A 24,118-nucleotide genomic window follows, 5' to 3' on the forward strand; every position below is an offset into this window, starting at 1 on the left:
TAATGCTAACCACATGCTTTTATTTTCGCTGTGTCTATATACTTGGAAAAATCGCGGAGTTTAACATAATAACTATTACAGGGTACTCTTCAAATATGCGATCTATGACATACTCCAGGTTAATATTAACATGATTTATATATCTTAAAAACTAAAACAGTTCTGTTAGAATTAGGTTACAGTTGGGGGTTGGAACCTTTGGTGTTACACAGCCAAATAAAACATTAAATCACCATAATACACCAAAACACTTTTTCTTTTACACTGGACGCGCGTTTTGCTAACCATGTTTTTGATGCTAACATGGTTAGCGAAACGCGCTTCCAGTGTAAAAGTAAAAGTGTTTTGGTGTATTGTGGTGATTTAGTGTTTTATTTAGGATTAGGCTTCAAAACCGGGACTCGAAATTATCAATTCCCGGTTAATTCGGTACTTTCGGGACTGGGTAACAATAAATAAAAAATTATTTTTTGTTACATGCAAAAGTCCAGTGATACTTTCTAGCTGCCGAAATCAAACTTTATAAATAAGTAGTGATGCTATCTCTTATTGTTCCTACTTCCAAAGTTCTTTTGAAGTTCCTATAATGTTTATTAGCATTCATGTATTGGAAGTTATTTATAAAAAAATAATATATTTATTATTTTTTATGTATTAGTTTTATTTTATAAACTTATCGGCAAAAGTCACCCCCTTACTATTTTAATAAAAAATTACAAATTAAAAAATGCAAATTCCAAAAAATGTTTGACAAAAAAGAGAAAATAAATAAATAAATAATAAATTCTGACAAAATTAAGGTTACTAATATAAAGTATTGCCTCCTCGATTTGTTATGAGTGCATCAAGTCGTCGGGGCATCCCCACTATAAGGTTGTATATGGTTTCTGGAGGTAAGTTCTGACATTCCTCTTGAGCGGCAATGATCAACTCCTGGCGATTTCTTGGTGGGTTATTTCTGCGAAATACTGCTCTGGTGATGATGTCCCAGACATGTTCAATAGGATTCATGTCGGAGGAGAGTGGAGGCTAGTCCAAACGAGTTATTTCCCCTTCATTTAATGCTTCCTGGACCATCCTAGCTCTGTGAGGACGAGCGTTATCATCCATCCTTCCCGTCCACCATAGTAAGCTGCAGTTTGTGCTTTATGGAATAGTTCTTGTCATTAAATGAAACTACTGTGGGCTTCAGGGAATTATTTTTTTCTGTAAAATATTTTTCTTCGTTAAGAGCTGCTTCGTTAGTTTCTTTTTTAAATTGGAATCTAAGCGGTCTACAATAACGTGTAGAGGAGGTTCGGGGGTTTTTCCACACTATTTTTTCAGGGTTATTTTCAAAAATAAGACGAAGTGGTATATATATAGTGAAGTTACAATATGAAGTCACAAATAAACTTCCGTCTTGGAATGTTGGATCTTGAAAAGATTGCTTGTATTCTGAGTGACCACTACTACCGTCAAATCCCCATTTTCCAAACAAAACCAAATTTTGGTCTTGATTGTCTGAAGTAGAGTTTATCACCTCTGGTTGTGATGACCATATTCTGCTTGCTGTATGATCGAGTAAGTTTTGTAACTCTATCTCAGCAGATAATTAGATGGGTAGCACTTTCTCTTGGACTTCAAAACTTTTTGATACGAAGGAAACATATTATTTATTTTAGAATTAATAAAATTTCTTAACAATATATACTGGTGTTTAGTCAGTTTAGCTTCAACTAGAAGAGATAAGACTTCATCGGCATCAACTTTCTTGTAATTAACGTTAGATGAAGGCCTTCGTAACATAGTTACCAAGGAGTTATCGATGACAGAAATTTGCGACAGTTTTCTCTGTTGTGACCGTCGACAACACTCATTAAAATTTTTCTTTGGTCTTCCGCATGTACGGGTAGATGGTTTGTTGACTTGGGTTAATTTGGACACCTGTATGTTAACGAAGATATCATCGGTCTTTATTAACCAATTAGAATTTGTTTTTAGAAAAAAATCTTTGTTGCGCCTGGCTTTTGCCCAATTTTCTGCTATTTTTTTGCACAAATAAAAAATTTTCTTTTCCAAATTAGCACAATTCAAATTTTCAGCGTCAGGTAACTGTTCTAATAAATTACCAAATATTTGTTTTGATTTTGTTGAAACAGACCCAGCCTTTGTCAACCATATCTCAAAAATACCCATTCTATCCAATGAACATCGATATGATGTACCTGAAAGGAACGGAATTTTTAAGCCTTATTTTGCAATACCTCAGTTACTTCAGATCTTAATTAAAAAGGGAGTAGCAAAAACTGCACACTAATATTTGTCCTATAATAGGTCAAGGCATGTATCTACTTGACACTATGGAAATCATTTCGGGAAAAGGCGGGAAACATTTGAAACGCCTAATTTTTCGATAATTTTGTATTACTGATGTCAAAGTAATAATAAAGTAACTAATTCTAACACTCAGAATTAATAAACTTACCTTGTTTATGGACATTCATAGCTAAAAATGTACAACCAACACCACTTTAATAACAAATTGTCAACAAATAATGTAAAGTGACGTCTGCGAAGCGCCAACTTGATTAGGTTGTAACTTTTTTATAGCGGAGTTATTTGATACGGTCACGGTTTAGGGTTAATTTTTTTAATGAAAACATAGTTTTAGAGTCATCAATATTTTATTATTATGAATTTGAATTATTGGTTATTTAAATATAATGGTTTTACAAAAAAATTATGTTATTGATTTTGACGAATTTTGTCCATTGTGGAACCACAGTGCGTCGCCTGGAAATGATTCGGCTTGATATCACTCGGTGGTAAGTTTGTTGAAACTGAGATCGTAGCTCTCGAATTGAAACTGGCCGATTTCTTCTGGCAAATTGAGCCAAGTAGCAATCCTGTCGTTCAGTCGTTACCCTTGTACGGCCCAACCTAGGACAAGATCTTACATTCCGGTGTATAATTCGGCTTACAGTACTTCGCACTAAATTTAAACGATCAGCAATTTGATGCCTGCTGAGACCTTCTTCATGCAAAGCGATAATTCGGGCCCTATCGAAGGCAAAAATTTGGTGCCCTGGCATTTTTGTCACCTTTCACACTTACTACAAGATTGAACTCGAACTGAGAAACAAAATTTGACCGCAAATAGCAAAACTATATATATTCCATCGATAAGTTTTTCTTTCATTGCTTTTATGACCTATTTTTTGTAGACATATATTAAGGCATTTGTACACATAGCCACAACAATATGCTATGCAAAGAAATATTTTTTCTGGGGGTGCAAGACTTTTACCGATGAGTGTATTACGTTTTTATAGGCATTCCATTTTTAATTGAAAAAGTTTTTTTTCAAATTTAGTTAAGGTGATTAAAAAGTTTCTTTGCAAAAGCGTGGCAGTTTTTCTTTGTTTGCGAAAAAATTTGAAAAAATTGACAAAATGTATCTAGAAAGTCTGCTTCTCATTTGTTCGTAAAGTCTCTCACGAACAAAGATAACACTTTTATAAAAAAAAAATTAAAAAGATTCTTAAGATATTATTTTTAAAGCCAAATAATTAAAGTAATTATCTTCTGCATTAAACTTTTGCTGGCATATGACCTGCTGTAATTTCTGTGAGAAAGCAAACAAAGAACCATAATTGTTTTTCCTTGTACGTGCCGTGAATAAAATTCCTCGATTTTCTTCAAGATAAAGCCGGTACACGGAAGCTAAAATGAAGTATAAAGAAAATTTGAGGCCTGCTTTTTACTTGCTTTACCATCGCCTAAAGGAAATTATATATATTTATATTTACATAATACACTTTTAAGAATGTAATTAACTGGACTATAAAAACAAGAAGAATATTTAACAAAGTTCTACTTTGTTACTATATAAAAAAGCACATGTTTCTATCTTTAAAATACTAATATATAAAATCTTTAAGTGACTGACTCACTGATTAATCACGATCCTGCTCAAACCACTCAACGTAAGAAGCTCAATTTTGGTATACAGGTTGACTCTAGGGTGTAGAGGTTCGATACGAAGGGATTTTTCGAAATTCCAGTTCCAAGGGGGTGAAACCACCCCTCAAATATTACGTTAATTATTATTAAGTTTCCTAAAAACGCTTAAACACGTAAATTTTATTTTGATTTTACCATATTTTCAGATTTTTTAAAAATGTATACAGTGTGTTTCGAAAAATCTGGTCATTGATTAATCACGATCCTGCTTAAAGCGTTTGACGTAAAAAACTGATTTTTGGAAAACGGATTGATTTTAGGGTGTAGAGGTTCGATAAGAAGGGATTTTTCGAAACTCGAATTCTAAGGGGGTGAAACCACCCCTTAAATATTAGAATATTTTTTATTTAAAAATCGGTGAGTTTTTCGGAAAAACTCTTAAACACGTATATTTGATTTTGTTGTTTTACATATTTTAAGATTTTTTTAAAAATTTATACAGGGTGTTTTTGGAAAACAGATTGACTTTAGGGTGTAGAGGTTCGATAAGAAGGGAGTTTTCGAAACTCGAATTCTAAGGGGGTGAAACTATCCCTCAAATATTAAAATACTTTTTATTTAAAAACCTTTTTTTTTCATGACCATTGAGTATGACCATTGAGTAATCACGATTCTGCTTAAACTGCTTGACGTTTAAAGCTGATTTTTGGTAAACGGATTGACTGTGGGGTGTAGAGGTTCGATAAAGAGGGGTTTCTCGAATCTCAAATTCCAAGAGGGTGAAAACGCCCCTCAAATATTACAATATTTGTTATTTAAAAAACGGTTAGTCTTTCGGGAAAACGCTTGGACACGCATAATTTATTTTGTTTTTTATATATTTTGAAATTTTTTAAAAAATCATACAGGGTGTTCATTGTGGTTGTAATTGATTAACCACGATTCTGCTTAAACTGCTTGTCGTATAAAGCTTATTTTTTGCAAACAGATTTTTCGAAAGTCAAATTCCAACGAGATGAAACTACCCCTCAAATATTACCAAGTTATGATAATAATATCGCCATATTGTTTTTTCTCATGCTGACATAAATGTGAGAAAATTTTATCCAGTTTGCATGTTAATGGAAATTCTTGCTTTGCTTTATCATCACCATTACAAATGATTAATTCGACGCGAACGAAGTCGCGGGTACACGCTAGTTATATTTATATATCTCCTATGATAGAAATAGGGAAATTTATTTGAAATAAAATAAAATTATTTAAAGTCTCTAAGTTATATATATTAAGACTATTATTGAAGTGAAACTTCTTTACACGCGATGGGAGTAACAATTCATAGCCGCGACACATGAGCTAGCGTTACGCGAAGCATCACGCCAAGGTCATTAAGAATTACAAAATAGGTATCGATATCGGAGCGTCGTAACTCGTGACCTATGTGAGCTAGAAGGCTTAAACTCGGAATGTAGATCACAGCAACGTGCGATGCCCACAGTAACGTTTAATTTCCTTGAAATGAACGAAATTTCAGTAATTGACAATGTTAGAAACAATAAATGCTTATTCAATATAACGTCCCGGCATTACCGCAACCAACCTTTAAAAAGTAGATTAATTAAGGTATGGTATTCGTCCCATTTTCGTTTATTTCGTGTATCCACAATTTTCTTTTCTTCCCTATTAACGCAGAACAAACATCCGCAGCACATTCTTCAATTTCTTCTTGAAATTCGTCTGAGGAACTAGACGTTATGGCGATATGAAGGCAAATAATACCAGTTATATACCAGTTTGGTTTAAATCATTGATCGCATCAGAACAATGTATTCACGACACATCACATCATAATGCAACACAACATGACACAACATATCAGAACAATGAGTCACTGGCTTAAATTATGGTTATATACTAGGAAATCATATTTAATATAAGTTATTTCTTCTAAATTCTTGCATAATTCTTATAATTATGATTGACCTTTCTTCACCACTCCCATATAAATATTCTAGAATATATACAGGGCGAGTCTTAAATAGGTGCAAATATTTTAGATGTAGTGTATTTTCACCCCAGAAACACGATTATGGTTTTTTTCTTCGCGAAAGAAAAATATTGAAAATTTTGAATTTTTTGAAAAAACAATTTTGGAGTTTTTTTTTTCAAAAAATTCAAAGTTTTCAATATTTTTAATTTCAATATTTCTTTAATTATTTGGCTTTAAAAATAATATCTTAAAAATTCTTTTAATTTTTTTTTATAAAAGTGTTATCTTTGTTCGTGGGAGACTTTACGAACAAATGGGGAGCAGACTTTTTAGATACATTTTATTTGAAACTAAAGTTAACAAAAAAAGTCATACTATACTAGAAATTCATTTACCCAGTAGTAGTTATAAATAGCATTTTTGGTAAACTCTGTCTCAAATAGTTTCTGAAAAAAAAATAATTTTTTTAAAAGGTCCGATTAAATTTATATCTCTGAAACTAAAGTTTCAAAAAAAGTCATACTATACTAGAAATTCATTTACCCAGTAGTAGTTATAAAAAAAAATTTTGGAATTTTTTTTAGTTTTTAGTAAAAAAATGATTTCTTGATAATATGGCTATATTATCAAGAAATATTACATATAGGTAATTGATTAAATTTACAAGATATGAAACCCAGCAAAGATCAGTGGTTCTAAAAAGTTAAGCAAGAAATATTTTTTTTGGAAATTTTCAACTTTGTTATTTCCGACTTATTTGAAAAACAGTAAAGAGAAAATATGTTTATTTTATCGAGATCTACCAGCACTGAAAATATTAGCAGTTATTTAAGACTCGCCCTGTACATAGAAAGTGAATTTACTAATAATATGACTCTAAGCTTATTATTTCAGAATATTTTTTCCGTCGGTCTCTGGCAGTATTTTAGAAACATTTAACTATTTTTTTTATCTTCTACTAGTACTGAAAACATAACCCATGTATATGTAAATTAATATAGTATTAATTTTAAAAAAATCAAGATGGCGTCGTATCTGTCAAAATTGACGTTTTAAAAAAACTCAGGTGGTTAGGTAGTCAGGTGTAGTCTAGGTGACTCTCTCAGGTCAAATTTACATTAAAAAAAAAATTCTATTAACTTTAAATAGGAAACAGAAAATTGTAAATCGATTGAGACACTGAAAATGATATCCCTGTAAATAAAAATAACCTACTTTAGAAACTTATACTCCAGCACACCCCCATCGTATCACCATATCATCACATAATAATTTTAAACAAGATATTGAGGGACATTGGAAATTTCCAACAAGAAAAGAAATCTAATAATGGTGTTTTTCGCTCTTATGCATCGCATCATACCGGTCCCTCAGCTGTCCGATCTCGAACTGAGTTCGTGGATGCTGCAAGTAGCTGCGTGTATCCCACAATGGTTTTAGTGATACCATCCCGCAAAGCAATCTGTTAGTATGGATGACAGAATTATTGGGTATACCCTTGATAACGACGCTGATATACGTGCCCGTTCGAGCGACGTACGGCGAAGGAACTGAACTTACAATGTAAGTGGATATGATTGAAATCTATTATCGAGACACGTTCCAGACGTTGTCATGTTGAATTAACGAAAAATCATCATGTTTTAGTATCTTTTAATAAAACACGCTTTAGATGTTTCCAAGTCCATTAAGAATCAATTTTATCTCTTTATGATATAGGGCGGAGTCTCCTACGATGTTCCTCTATAAGTATCCTGGAAACCACTGGAGATATGCATTGTTCACCATTACCATTACCTAAAGTAATTGTAGCTAAACCATTAGATTTTTACAAATTGTAAGTTTTGGTCGTTCAAGCACTATTAGATACAATTTGGTGATTTTATGAAGATACAGAGTCCCAACAAACAAAAATACTCTGCCTGTATTTTCATAAACAGAACAACTCGTACATTATTTCACTTTCAGCTCTCACGACCAAAATAAAGATAAATCTTACTAAGATTTCACCGGCCTAATCCACCGTTTCAAAATACTTTTGTAGTTTCTTCAAAACACACAGCAATAACTCTCAATGCTCATTTCCATTCAGTGAATTACATTTTTAGTTTCACGATTAAAATAAAGTTGTAACTCTGATTGCCTATTACACTTAACTTTCACCGTTTCTTTGAAATATGACCAAATTGCATTCTCAGTACCTTTTAAGGTTCTATTCAAGAGTGCCCAAAGTTTCTAATACTAAATATTTTTTTTTTTTTTTTTTTTATTTATCAGTTATTGTATTGGTAATACAAAATAATAGATTGACCATGACAGAGTCTAAAATTCTTATTTCCACACTCTTGCTTAAACGGCAATAACTTGTTTAATTTAAATGCAACGCCCCGTATAGTTTAGAGAATCAGATGCACAATTTAATATTGCCTATCAAATTGTAACATACCATTTCAGCCATCCCTAAACTCCCTTTGCAGAAAACGCACTCTCCATACCCCCAGACCCTCATTTCAACATACCCACGGGAATAATAACATTTTACATTGTTTTTAAAAACAAATGTACAAAATGTGCTAGTAGGGTAGGTAATATTGTCGTTTTTAAAGCAAAACGATAACATTACTAGCCCATTTTTATACAAAAAAAAAAAAAAAAAAAAAAAAAAGAGTATACCATTAATTAAATATACCACCATTGTTTCCGCCCAAATACTAGTTAATTACATACTCTAATTGTGTTCTTAATAAATTATTCTAAACAAATGTGGATTGAATCTGAAATCAATATAATAATAAGTTATGAAAAAGAATGTCTCTGTTATAAGCATTTGTCAAAAATGAAATATGATTTTACATCAAAATATACAAATAATTAAAAAAAAAAAAAAAAAAAAAACAGTTTTTTAGTATTTGGAGCAATTATTATTAATCAACGTAAACAGCCAATTAATGTAGTTTAAATAATGGAATCATATTAATGGGTCCTCTTGAACAAAATATTTAAACAGTTTTTTTTATTTTAATGAAACAAGCGAACTATATCGACAATATTAGTATCTGTACCTCATTAAAAATTTGTTACATCTTTAAAATAGTCTAAAATGTCAAAATTCCATATTCCAATATATATATTGATGAATGAGGTCTAAATTATAAGAAAATGCATTTTCTACGAAAATTTGTAAAGATACATGGAAAAATGGCATATTACAATTTGATACACAATTACATTGTGCATCTGATTTCATAAAATATATAGGGTGTTCCATTTAAGTTAAAAAAGTTATTGCTGCTTAAAGCTAGTAATTATATAAAATAAATTTTTAGGACTCTCTGTATAAGGTAGTATAATTTTTATTATTGCAACACAAAACTCAGTAAATAGAAAACTTCAGTACAGTATTGGTAGTTTTTAAAACTTAAATTCACCTAGAGAAATGAAGTTACTAAAATTATTACTGTATTTGACAAAAACCTAAATATTTCAAAACGATAAGATTAAACTGTGAAACTCATTAAAATTTCTATCTCTTTTATTTTAATTGTAGAAACTGAAAATGTAATAATATACGGGTGTTCTATTTAAAAATACAACTTTGATATTTTTATTTATTTGGGACACTTCTTAGATTTTGTAATATTTTCAAATTGTAGCTCTAATAGTCCAACGAACCCAAAACTTTAAATTTGTAGAAATCTAGTTGTTTGGCTACAATACTCCTTGTTGTATGTGGTGAACAAACCCTGTAGAGCTCAGCTGGGAAAGAATTGCAGTTTGTGGGGTCATAAATATGCGCCTTCAGATTTTTGAAAAGTTTCAGGATTACTAGATATTTGAAAACAAATTTGTCCCTAATTCCATTATAATTTCATTTTAAAAATAAAAAAAAAAAAGTTTTCAGATAAAAGTTGTAGATAATCACTTCCTTAATGAGATTTGCCCTCTCCGATTTTTTCTAAAGCCTGTCATTTTGGACATAAGGACACAAACATATTTTTTTTAAATGGAAACCATAGTTGGTCATGACTCTGCTAAAAGCGCCATTTTTTTAAGCTTTTCAGTGATATAGGTAGGTATAATATGTTTTTTCGAAAAATTAATGAGTTATAACTAATTCTTAACTTTCTTGGCTAATTTCACTTAGTTGGTATGGTATTCTTATTCTGTTACATTTATAACTTATAAAAAGATTGAATTTTATTAAAAGGTTCTTTACAATTTCCATTACACAAACCAAACTTAAAAAAAAAAATAATATCACCAGATACACTTCTAAGTTATTTTAGCAAATGTTAAAATAACGCCATTGTTTTGAGTACATAAAATGCATCTTTAAACTGAATTACAAGCTTTTGCCACAGAACCGCCAGTCGACTTTAATAAACTACTCCCAAAAATTGCTTGTTCTGAGCGCCTCTTATTTCATAAAAGTTCTTTGTAAACCTTGTTGTTAACTATACTGCATAAAAAATCTAAAGTGGATAGGTCAGGTGAACGAGGAGGCCCATGCAATTGGTCCACCTCTTCATATTCCTGAGTTTGCATAATTATGATATAAATAATTTTATTACTTTCATTTTCTATTATGAGGTGGGTTGCATGAAAGTTGTGTTGGAACCACTCTATTGATGTGTATGAGTATCTAAATTTAACTTTCTTAATTAAAACGTAAGTAACGACCACAGGTCAACGTTTCCTCGAAAATGTATGGCTAAGAAAAGTTGAACCAATAATCATATTACTTTTCATTTGAAAATTCATATTTACCACAATTTTGTTTCTATTTTAATTTTACAAAAGTTTGAAGAGTAACGACGATTGAACTTGTTCCCATGTATTAACTAAGTGAAGTTATTTTTATATTAAGAATGATAAAATTGGCTATAACTCACAATTTTTCGAAAGAAACATATTATATGGCTTTAAAAATGGCGATTTTAATGAAGTTAAGGGCTGTCTTCTATGGTTTTCTATTTGAAAAAACATAAGGTGTTATGTTATCTGTGTCCAAAATTTCATTCGAGTCGCTAAAAGCACTTTTTTAAAAAGCAAGACGAAAATTATCACAACCGCCTGTAGCGACACATAGCAGTCCGGACCTATATTAATATGAAAATAAATCTTACTTTCTAATGAGAGAAATCTCTCCACGAGAGATGCACGTTTTTAAAACATACCTTTGCTATTTCTAATATCTTTCTTATATTTTGAATATGATTTCTATTCTATGATGTCTAGTATGTCTCTGATTTGCAGTAAACATCAATTAGCATCAAAGCAGTAGACTTTGCGGAAGATGACAAAACTCTAATTTATTTTAACAAGTAATTGTCTGTATAACTTTTTGGTGAGTTTTTCCGTTATTTTAATAATTATTTTGCTATTCGGGGAGAGAGACGAATCCAACAAACCAGAAATTATTAAAATCTTATTTAAAAAAAATAATTTTATTCTTAAGTTAAGGTGAAGAGTTTGACTAACCCCAACTTTGTTTTATTTAGAAATGTAAGTAAATTAGAGTTAAATAATTTAAGTTTTGAATTCCACATAATTTAATATCTTTTTCTTAAACGGTTATTACACCCTAGTAGAGAGTGACAGATTTTATTCAATTTATTTTAGTAATTTCCTATTCAAAATATTCCATGAATATCTTCTCTCTTGGTAGTTTCTTTAACTTAGGGAAGCTCTCAATGTCAGTGCCAGATAAATATTATTAGGGACTCCGTAATCATGGTAAATATAATTAAAAGTACTACGAAGTCTAAAGAAGTAAAGAAGAAAAAGAAACAAGCTGTTATTGATTAACAACTTTTTTCATTCCCCCTGCCGTCAGATGGAAATTTTTCTTCCCTGAATCATTTAAAATACCAATGGACAAAAATAATTAGCTTTTTTAACACTGACCTTATTTTTTCATAATTTGATATTCTAAAATTAATTTTCATTACCTTTAAGAAGTTGGAGTATAATGTGAGTGCTGTAACAAAGGTTACACTACTTCTTTGTTTTACGCTATTAAGTTTCAAGTACAAAGGAGAACTGAAAATATGTTTATAAAGGGTGTCCTCAATATCATGAACTGAGTTTAATCAATGCTTATAGAGCTAATGATTTTTTTTCTTTTTTTTTTTTTTTTTTTTTTATAATTTATATTATTACCACACATTGGAATTTTGTACACGTTCCATGAATAGCAAGTCGGGCATCTGTATCCCCTAGAATAAAACTTTGGAATTTTGTTGTTCAATGCAAACCTAAAGTATGTATAGGGATGTATTTTATAAGGTTGGTTTCTAGGGTGGCTCAAAAGGTCTGCCTGAGGATGATTTCTCTTAAATGGAACACCTTGTATATTATGCCATTGCATTTTGGCTTCCTTCAGATCACTTTTACATAATCATGATATGAGTAAATATATTTCAGATAGTTTCAGATATTAATAAATAAATAAAAAAATATACATGTTTTAGCCTTTCAAAAAATTATTAAAATATAAGAACTGTCCTGAACTCAAAACAATATTAGGTGCATTTACCTTATATCAAAAATAAAAACACTAAATCACCACAATAATAAATTAATTAAAAAAAAAAAAAAAATAATTTTGTTTTATATTATTGTAAATTTACTTTTGCTATCAAAATATCAATCGTAAATCATACAGATGTTCAAAATTTTACAAATTTTCTACAATGTAAAATAATTTTTTTTTTTTAATTTTTTTTTAAACGGTGTTTATTACAGTGTATATTATTTTTTTTTTTATTTTATAAATATATATACAAAACACCCTGTATATTATTTATTTTTTCAATAGATGGAATATTGTTAATTAAAAATTAACATTGTTGGAATTTAGGGTATTTCTGCACTCTGTTGGTTTGTTTGATTAATTATATTTATCAAACCAAATAATACTGCGTGTAAAAAAAATAATTATCAAGATTTTTCTCATTTTACCGTTGACGGAGCCACATGAAATAATACTGTTTGTATCTGTGAAAACCATTAAAACTCTTGAAATAATTTTAAATACAAAAATGTTCATTCTTTAACCTCCATCTAATAAAAATATAATATGTACTGGTGAGTGTTCCATTAAAAAACAAAGAAAAAATTATATTATATTTAGAAACTTTATGTAGATATTTTGAACACTTGTATAATGTAAGATTACGATATTTATAGCAAATTAAATAGACATATATATATCTAAAGTACATAACTAATATACTGATTTCAGGTTGGAAAAAATATATAATATAGAATTTTGTTTCAGGAGGTAGAAAATACATATTTTTTATTTATTAATATCTCGAAATATATTTACCAAGCAAGAATTATGTAAAGTGATCTTAAGTGAACTAAAAGGAAGCCAAAATGCAATAATATATAGAGGTTCTGCTTTAAAAAAAATCATTCCGATACCACTCACACTTTTTGAGCCTCACCCCAAGTTAAAATATTTTCCCTGTACGATAACATCCTCTTAAGATTTTAATTTTTTAGCCTCGTACATACTTTAGGCTTGGTGCACTTAAAACAAAATTCTCAAGTTTTTATCTCCGGTGAAGCTGCTAGATGTCTGACGTATTTCATTGGACCCCTGTATGTTGCTGTACCACCAAAAAAAAAAAATAAAGACATAATTGAAATGAAGAGCAACCCCTTTTTAAAATCTATATAATTATTTTGTCCAAACATGTTCTGAAAATTAGATTTTGCTAATATGTTTTATATAAAACGTCTGATAATATAAGTATATCCGGTCGGCAAAGACCGGTTTTAATGTCGATTTTTGTGTAAAATAAACAGTTTCCACCCCAAAGCAATTAATAATTGGCAAATTTTCAAGTAGGTATAATTAGCGCAAAAGTTAAAACTTTGTTTTGTTTTTGTGTTGTTGTTAACTTTTTCTACTAGTTGAAAAATTACCACTATTAATTTTGAAGTTTTGAATGCTTACATTGACATTAGAGGAACAAACTCCTAATGATACTGAAACCACTAATTTAGAGGTTGTGTTCTGAATAAAGCTTTATAACGTAAATAGACACTTGAACTTTTCTCTCTCTGACTTACCAGATTGCCACAGTTATTTCAATACTGTTAAACAGCCGCTACACTATGCCCGGAAATGTTTTGCAAAAATATTTCCTTGAAAAGCATTTCATAAAACATTTCCCTGCAAAACATATCTGGAAATAGTAATGATAAATACAGGGTGGCGCACCATATTCGCCTCGGTTGACTATAAGAAAGATAGAACAAAGATGAGTGGGTATATGTGGTAGGCATTCTAAAATTATTTTGAAATGTACAGGGTGTTTTTTTTTTTTTATATTTTTGTTACTAAAGTTATATTTTTCTTAAGGAACACCCAATATTTTAATTTCACTAATAGTCTTTCTAATGACAGAAATAATGATTTCATCAACAGACGACATTTTGATTTATTTTTTTTTTATTGAAAGATATTAGTTTCAGATGCTACAATAGAATAGATTAACACCCTGTACTTTACTTTTCAGAATTAGTTCTTCGTTGGTTGTTGTAGAGAACAACTTTTACAAAAAATGTTCTTCCTTAAATGTATAAAACAAACAAAAAAAAAAAAAAAAAAATCATTTTTAAATATTTATTTACATAAAAACTTCGTTATTTTAAATGCAACACTATGTATTTTTTGAATAAGTCGAAAGTAGATTTTAAATGCTCCTTCTCAGTAGCTTTAGCCTTGTTTCAGATTTTGAATAAAAGCGATTAACAATTAGAATCAAGATATACAGGAAGTTGGTTTTTCTGGTACTCCAAACAAAACACTGACACTTATTTAATTCTATACCAGTTTACTTTATTTAAATTTATTTTTTTTTTTTATTAAAATTATATTTGTAGAAGTTTGTTAAAATTAGTGGTAGAAAAACGAAGAAGTAGCCTTTGAATTATTTTATGATGACTTGTAGATACATCGATTTTCTATGTTGTTTCACCATGTTCAATTTTCACTTCCAACGACAGATATCTGCCTAATAGGCTTTTTATAAACCACACTACCAGGCGAAATAGAAGAAAATTTTTCTAGCAAACTCTTTAATGTAAAGAAGATTCCCATTTGGATATCTTTGAGCATAAGCCTTGAGGCCAAGAAAAAAATTTTTCCCACAAAATAATATCACTAGTAACACATCTCACACTGTTCCGCCAACAGTAATTGCTTTATTTTCTTCTTCATATACAAACTAAAAAAAAAAAAAAATACTTATTAAACTATTGTAGGTAAATTCAAGTAAACTGTTGGTAAACAAAATAATAATGTCCATAAACTAATGTCGACTTTGAAAATAGTTACTAACTGTCACTAGAAAATTGCCATGTCGATACCAGCCATCTTGACTACAATTTCCATTTAAAATCGCTTTATTCAAAATCTGAGCTAGATAGGTATTAGGAAACCATAATATAGTTTGAAAGAGCATTTGAACTCGCCTCGACTACTGTAGAAAAATACAGGGCGTTACATTGAAATAACAAAGTTTTTATATAAAATATATCCTAAAATAGATCAGCAACTCTTGATAGCCCTGTATAAATTTAATGAATCAATGTCTTTTTCAGTAAAGTTTATTTCACCACCTTTAAACTCAGCATAAGAATTAATTCTGAAGTAATGTACAGGTGTTAATAGTCTATTCCATTGTAGCATGCAAATTTAAATATCTTAAATATCTCTAAAACTAAAGATTTTAAACATATTTAACCCTTATAATAAATGCCTTCTTTTGGGCACAAGAATCCAACAATGAAATAAAATACCGGGTGTGTTTCATAAGAAAAATATAACTTTGGTATGGATCTTAGCCCTGGAAACCCTGTATATTTCAAAAATAAATTTTTAAATTATGCACATTGTCTCCCACATATTATGTACCCCCTAAATATTTTATTCTCTAATCTAGTTTAAACCATATTTAAACAATTCCAAAAAATAACCGTATTATTAAGTAATTATTAATAAAATAATTATTATTGTTTGTTTTTATTGTTAACCCAGATTAATAATAAAAACAAACAACCAATCACGGCGCGTCTCCATTAATTTAGGGAAACGTGGGAACTAATTTTTATAACACGGGCCGATATTTATCCTACTATTTTGTGAAATAGCACGAGGGAATCAAGGTCAAACGTTCTGGTGGCTTCAGAAAAATAAGTAAACGTGGAAAAACTGATATGAAAACAGTTACCGATTGTAAATTAAACTGGATATTCCTCGAAGGTTACACAAGAATATTTAGTTTTAATCATTATTCAAATATAAATTAATTAAAAATATAGTAAAAAATAAAACATGATCTTCCCATTTATCATTTATAATCCCACGGTACTGCGCCTCATGAACAAAATGTACACAAAATTACTTAAAAAATAATCTAATTATTTATTATTTCTGGTTACGATAAAGTAACATTTCTTTGTTCCATTGCTAAAACAATTAACTTACTCTTTATTACCTGAGAAAAAATGCGTCTAAAAATGAATTGCATTGCATAAAGATGTTATAGTTAGTAACTATTCGGTATTAAGATAAAACATAAATAGCCAGAAATCGTAGTAAATGACTTTTGCAATCGATTCTCCGCTTCAAAACATGTTAGTGATTGAATTTGGTTGTTCGGAAAAATGTTAGTTAGTGACTTTTGGCAGCAATAGGACGATTTATACTGTAGTCTGTAGCAAAGTTTAGTTTACGAATTTGATTTTGTTTTTCTAGTTTTGTCTAATTCCCTGTATAATCAATACTAGTTGAATGGATTTATGTCAAACCATGCTGAATGCTAATAACAGTATCATTTGCAGATTTCTCTTAAGAACAATAAAAGAACATTGCTTTTAAATAATGTCCATGGACCATAATTTTGTTGACATCGGGTCAATTAATAATTTTCCCAAGTGGATATATTGATAATGTTACCAGTATTACTCATAAAGCAATACTACTCTTGTATTAATCAATTAAGGCCGTAAACAAACCTATCATATACAATTTTATATACTAATTCATTATAATAAAATTAAATCATAAAAATATTGTAATTATATTCCTGCAGTTTAAGTGAAAACTTTTGTTCAAAAATATAAATATCTACTATACATATAATAAACGCGTATTCAAATATTAATTTTCTGGAATATATATCAATATAACATAAATCGAGATGTAATTAATGAAATATCATCGTAACAACGGCTACTTTTGAAACATCTAGGTTTATTTATTTCACTGAGATTTATGAGAAAAAAAAACCTTTTGCCTCGGAACAGATACCGCCACGTTTTGGAAATAGCTCAAAACATAACAAAATTGAACGAGGTAACAAAAAACGCCAAAAAAATCCTCCTTGCCCTCATCACGAATAGTTTTCAGGCGTTTTTAAGAATCGTCGAGTAGGTCGAGGCAAACCGAAGTGGGTGGAAATAAATCGAAATGCGTTAAAGTTGGGCGATGAAATGCGAGCTTGACATGTTTCGAATTGTTTCTCGCTTAATGTGTACGCTTTTTTAAACATGTAAATACTGATGCAAGACTCTCTCTTACCGACACTGTATACGAATTTTATAAAAAAAATTAAAATGGCTTTGTAATAACCCCTCGCTCTACCGAGTTCCAACGTTTAAAAGTTTTTCAATTTCAGTTGAGTGTTATATGAAGAATGTGGAAAATATTTTAACTCCTATTTTTGCTATTTCTATTTTGAAAGCTTTACGAGTTAAATTTAAGAAAAGCATCTTCTGAAATTCCTTTAGGGTAAGATATCTTTTTGTAACAAAAAGAAAATTCCCTAAGATCTCAAGCACACACCTGTTCCATAACCATCATAACTTATATGTTTAAATAGAAACTTATTATTTATTAGCTTATTTTGTTTTATCTAGAGTTAAACACTCTGGAAAAATTATGTATGGTATGTCTCTTTTGTACCAGTTTAAAATTGCTAAAATATTTTGACATAGTTTCGGTAGTCCAAGTAATAAAATTAAAGCCAACTGAAGTTAAATATAATATCTTCTATGATATGTGATTAGTATTAGTTATTCTAAAGAAATATTAATGGTTATATATTTAGTAGTTATATTATATTAAGTATTTTTAAAGTAAGCAGAAATATACAGGGTTGTTCACCACATACGACACGGAGTATTGTACCTAAATGATTAGATTTTTACAAATTGTAAGTTTTGAGTTCGTTGAAGGACTATTAGAGCTACAATTTAAAAATATTTTTACAAGATACATATTCTCTATGGGTATCTCGGAAACTACTGGAGATATGCAGGGTTGTTCAACACATACGACACGGAGTATTGTAGCTAAACTATTAGATTTTTACAAATTGTAAGTTTTGGGTTTGTTGAAGGACTATTAGTTAGGACTAGAGCTACAATTTAAAAACATTTTTACAAGATACAGAGTGTCCCAAATAAATAAAAAATATCAAAGTTGTATTTTTTTAAATGGAACACCCTGTATATTATTACATTTTTAGTTTCTACGATTAAAATAAAGGTAAATTTGATTAAGGTTTATTACACTTAAATCTTACCGTTTTTGAAATATTTTCAATTTTGTGAAATTGCAGTAAACATTTTAAGGCTTTATTTCTCTAAGGGTATCAAAGTTTTTAATACTAAATATTTACTGAAGTCTATTTATTGATCAGTTATTGTGCTGCATTAATAAAAATAATACTACCTCATACAGAGTGTCTAAAAATTTATGTTAAATTATTTCTAGCTTTAAACGACAATAACTTGTTTAATTTAAATGGAACACCCTGTATACTTTAGGAGAATCAGATGCACAATTTAATTGTCTATCAAATTGTATTATATCATTTTTTACCTATCTCCTCAAGTTTTCGTGGAAAATGCATTTTCTTATAATTTAGACCTCATTTATCATGGAATATTGACATTTTAGATTGTTTTTAAAGCAACAAATGTACAAAATGTACAGGCTAGTAATATTATCATTTTTAAATTGTATGCAAAAAGAAAACTATTTAAATCTTTATAAAAGTGTATACCATTAATTAAATATACCACCATTATTTTCGCCCAAATACTAATTAAATACATACTTAGTTATGTTCGTTAGTAAATTATACTAAATAAATGTGGATTTGAATCAGAAATCAATATAATAAGTTATGAAAATGAATGTCTCAGTTGTTATAAATAAGCATTTGTCAAAAAATGAAATATCTTTTTTAAGGTGTTACTTTTTACCACACTGTCTAATATACAAAAATTTAGTTTTTTACTATTTGGAGCAATTATTATTAATCAACCCAAACAGTCAATTAATGTAGTTTGAATACTGGAATCATATTAATTGGTCCTCTTTAACAAATATTTAAACCGTTTTTTTATTTCTTAATAAAATAAACAAACTATATCGACAATATTAGTATCTGTACTCTTTAAAAATTTGGTACATCTTTAAAAATAATCTAAATTGACAGTATTCCATGAGTATATTGATAAATGAGTTTTAAATTACAAGAAAATACATATTCTACGGAAACTTGAAGAGATAGGTAAAAAATGGTATAATACAATTTGATAGACAATTAAATTGTGCATTTGATTCTCATAAAATATACAAGGTGTTCCATTTAAATTAAACAAGTTATTGCCGTTTAAAGCTAGTAATTATTTAAAATAAAATTTTAGACACTCTGTATAAGGTAGTATAATTTTTATTATTGCAATACAATAACTGATCAATAAATAAACTTCAGTAAATATTTAGTATTAAAAATTTTGATACCCTTGGAGAAATAAAGCCTTAAAATTTTTACTGCAATTTCACAAAATTGAAAATATTTAAAAAACGGTAAGATTAAAGTGCGGTAAACCTTAATCAAATTTACCTTTATTTTAATCGTAGAAACTAAAAATGTAATAATATACAGGGTGTTCCATTTAAAAAAAATACAACTTTGATATTTTTTATTTATTTGGGACACTCTGTATCTTATAAAAATATTTTTAAATCGTAGCTCTAATAGTCCTTCAACGAACCCAAAACTTACAATTTGTAAAAATCTAATCGTTTCGCTACAATACTCCGTGTCGTATGTGGTGCACAACCCTGTATAATGTTTTTGATAAATTAAAAAATAAATATAAAATACTAAAAATAATAGCAATTAAACTAAATAAAAAAATATTAATTCATTAAATCTCGCGTTTTATGTGTTTTTTGTTGCTTACAAATAATATTTTAATGAAAAATTAGGAAAAAGCGTGCTTTGTAATGACTAGGGCTAGACATAAAATCAAAAGTAAAAATTGTTGTTTTTCTTTATTTCAAATAAAGTTGTTCATTTTTTATTTCTTACTTTATTCGATAGAAAAGACACTCTGAAAATTTTGACATTTTCGCATATGATTTATTTGAAATTATAACATGCGGTTTATAACAAAAATTTGACTCGAAATACCAAGTCTTGGTACCAAATTATTCGTAAAAAAATGCTTTTTTACGAACCAAATATGCTAATGAGCCATACTCGTTCCATTTGAAAAAATTAAGATATGATCAAAAATACGATTTGGGCATCTTTTAACCGTCCAGTACAAGACACTAAAAACATTAGACGATCAAATCTATTTTTCCAAGGCTCCTTGATTAAAAATTAGTGTTTTAACACAGCCATTGTTCCACATTCTAGATTGAAGTTTAAAATGCGTTTTTTAAGCGAATATGTCAAAAGTTGACATATGATATGTCTTTTTATTTAGAGTGTCATTTTCTAGCGAATAAAGTAAAAAAATACCGACAGTGCAGTTTAAAAATTATAGGTTGTAGTAATTTCCGGTGAAACAGGATGTGACCGAAAAGAATTAAATATGTCAATCAATCCTAATTTATGTCATACATTAACATAGCAAATCTCGTTTTCTTTTTATCTGAAAAAATAAAAAAGTTATAGGCGTGAGCCACTTTTGAGATGCACCCGGTATAGACATAAAAACTTTTACTTCGTTCGTTTTTTACATAATTCTCAAACGTTCATTAAAATAATTTTCTTTAATTCATAATACAAGAAGTTATGAGACGCAATTTGTTATTAAAGAGGCTTAAATCGCTCTTACAATAAATTGAGATATGAATAACATAATAATAATTTAAAAAATATTACTATTACTATATTAACGAAGCACCATATTGTAAAATTAATACAGAGTGTAAATTAATAAGTATAAAAAAATCTGGAAGTGATAGCTTTCATAAACATTTTTTTTTATTATACACTATACAAATTTGATCAACATAAATCATGCGCATTCCTTCAAGGTGAAAACATTATAACAAATTGTCTATAATACCTTATTCAAATAATAGTATATAATAATGCGTGAAATAGTAAACATTAGATAATTAATTATCACGAATTCGTATTCAAGGCGCGGTCACGAATATGTAATCAAACGTAAAATCTGGTGATATATCGAATGAAATTATGCTGATTAATTGGTTTATCCCCTTAGTTACTGACACACTTAATAAATCTATTACGATATTATTTACGTGTGACGATTGGGAAATTCTGCCGAAAAGACAAATCCACGCATCGTCAAAGATAAATTAGTATTTAACCCACGCGGAAATTTTAGATAATGGCAGCTACCAAGTAAATGCTTTAGGCAAATATAATCGCTTAAAGGCAAACTAAATATACAGGGTCCGGCAATAGTGTGTCGGGCATCTCTAGCTTCTAAAATAAAAAAACTTGGGAATTTCGTTTAAGTGTAAACCTAAAGTATGTACAAGGATATATTTCGGGAAAATATTTTAACTTCTATAGGGTGGCTCAAATAAGCGTGAGTGGATCGGGATGTTTTTTTTTAAATGGAACACCCTGTAGATTTTTGGCTTCCTTTCAGATCACTTTACATAATCCTAAGATATGAATAGACTCTATTCAATAAAGATATTAATAAATAAATAAAAAATTTATATTTTTCAACCTTCATTAAAAAAATTATTACAAATAGAAGAACTGTCCTGAATTCAAAACTATATTAGGTATTTACTTTAGATGGTCTATACTTAAAATTGCCATAAATATCGTAATATACAGAATGTTCAAAATTCTACGCCAAACTTTCTAAACTATAGAATAATTTTTCTTTGTTTTTTTTAAATGGAACATCCTGGATATAATTTTTTTATTAGACCGAGAATTTAAAAATTAATATTTTTTGTATTTAAAATATTTCAAAATTTTTAATGGTTTCGCAGATACACGCAGTATTATTTCATATGGCTCTCTCAAAGGTAAAATACGAGAAAAAATCATTGGGTGGCTTTGATAAAAATTTACTATGGAAAATGCCATATAAAATATAAAACCGCGAATTATATCCACGTAGCTGGGTACGTCACCCGCCTTTGACGTCACTGCTACCTCAGCAGTAGAAGCCTATAAATATAAGTTACATTTATATTTTCTCATCTTTTTGTTAGTACTGTTCAACCAAACATAATAATAAACTGATCAAGTCTCTGTGTTGTTTTAAAAAAGTAATTGTCCCCGGTCACGAAAGAAAACTGGCGCAGTCGGTAGGATTTGCCAAGCCATCTAACAAAATCGTAGTTGGTGCCCGTAACGCGGATTAAATTGGTAAAAAAACCCAAAAACGGACGGATCGAGACAGTGAAAAGCAAGAAACAGCCCAAAGACACCGTTGGGAACGTGAGGACAAGCATCGCCGAAAGTCCAACACCTGGCAGAGGACAAGCATCGCCGAAACCAGCTTTAGAATAAGAACCTGGTCGCGTGAGGACAAACATAGCCAACACCAGTTAGGTTGAAGAAACGAAAACGAAGCAACGAAAAACGAAAAACCACCCGAAAAACCGAAACCATCACCCGAAAAACGAAATCATCACCCGAAAAACGAAATCATCAACGAAAATCATCCCAGGAAAACATCGCACTTCTCAATGAACATCGTAGCTAGACTCACCCTGTACATCTCTCTACTGTAAGTCGTATTTTTTCTATTCTGCTTATTAATATCGTATTTTGCATTTACTTTTTATTTTTATTTTTAAAACTATTTTCGTATTTTTGCTTTTCTCATATATCCATTTTCCATTTTATTTTTATTTTTTAATTTTTATTCGTAAAAAATCGATTTGATTAAGTTTATTTTATGTCCGAGGGATTCAGATAGTGAAATCGAAGAAATAACTAATAAATTTAGGCTTCAAAATTTAAGTTCTAGACATTTTGAAAAAGATAGTTTTGAACAAAGTCTCAGATATAGAACTATTTCTGATTCAATTATTAACTCTGAACTAGAAAAATTATTTAAGATCAAGTATGGCTACTTTCAAATCAATCTCAAAATCAATCTCAAAATCCATCTCAAATTAATTATTCATTTTTAAGATTATATATTGATACAATTCCAGTGTATGATGGCAATCCACATACTTCCTTTAAATATTTTATTGATACGTGTCAAAGCTTAATAACAAATTTTTATATAGAGAAGGAAACGATGGACATAATAATTTTATAATGCGTGCAATAATCGGAAGATTATCAGGCAGAGCATTGAGTTTAATTGGTTCCCGTATTCATGAATTAAATTCATGGGATCAAATTAAAACTTATTAAATCTTAGCTTTGGTGACCAACGAAATCTAGATTTGCAATTTGTTCAAGATTTGATTATTTTAAAAACCTAATCGTAACGAAACTCCATATAATTTTGGAATGAGGTGTCAAGACGCACGTTCCTTAGTATTTTCAAAATTAAATATGTTAAGTCTAAACCCAGCTGAACACACTATAAAAAATAGCTAATTTATGAAGAACTAGCATTAAAAAACTTTTATTAGAGGCTTAGAGTGGTCAATTGCAAAATAATATTCGCTTAGAGACCCAAAACTTTAGAAAAGCTATGAGTTTGGTTATTGAAGAAGAAAATTTTCTTTATAGCCAAAATAAACAAAATTTCGTAAATAACAATCAAACTTTTCAACTGAATCAAAGATTTACACCTGTAGATAATCCTTTCAGTAAACCAATTAATTTCCAAAATAATAATTCCAATCTCTCTTTCCCAAAATTACAGAATAATAATCCTTTTCAG

At 29.3% G+C, this 24,118-nt stretch overlaps 1 protein-coding gene across 1 annotated transcript in view; it reads left to right on the forward strand.

The window, feature by feature from the left end:
- Window positions 1-7,409: 7,409 nt before the first annotated feature.
- LOC115880941 (calcitonin gene-related peptide type 1 receptor-like) overlaps window positions 7,410-24,118 on the forward strand; it is a 176,708-nt gene continuing 159,999 nt past the window's right edge. The window contains exon 1 of the mRNA XM_030898273.1: window positions 7,410-7,498. Within this exon, the coding sequence (XP_030754133.1) occupies window positions 7,410-7,498 (89 nt within the window). The remainder of the gene's footprint in view (window positions 7,499-24,118) is intronic.

Source organism: Sitophilus oryzae, unplaced genomic scaffold (genome assembly GCF_002938485.1).
Source record: "Sitophilus oryzae breed Bouriz unplaced genomic scaffold, Soryzae_2.0 scaffold_1666_pilon_pilon, whole genome shotgun sequence".
Classification (NCBI taxonomy): domain Eukaryota; kingdom Metazoa; phylum Arthropoda; class Insecta; order Coleoptera; family Curculionidae; genus Sitophilus; species Sitophilus oryzae.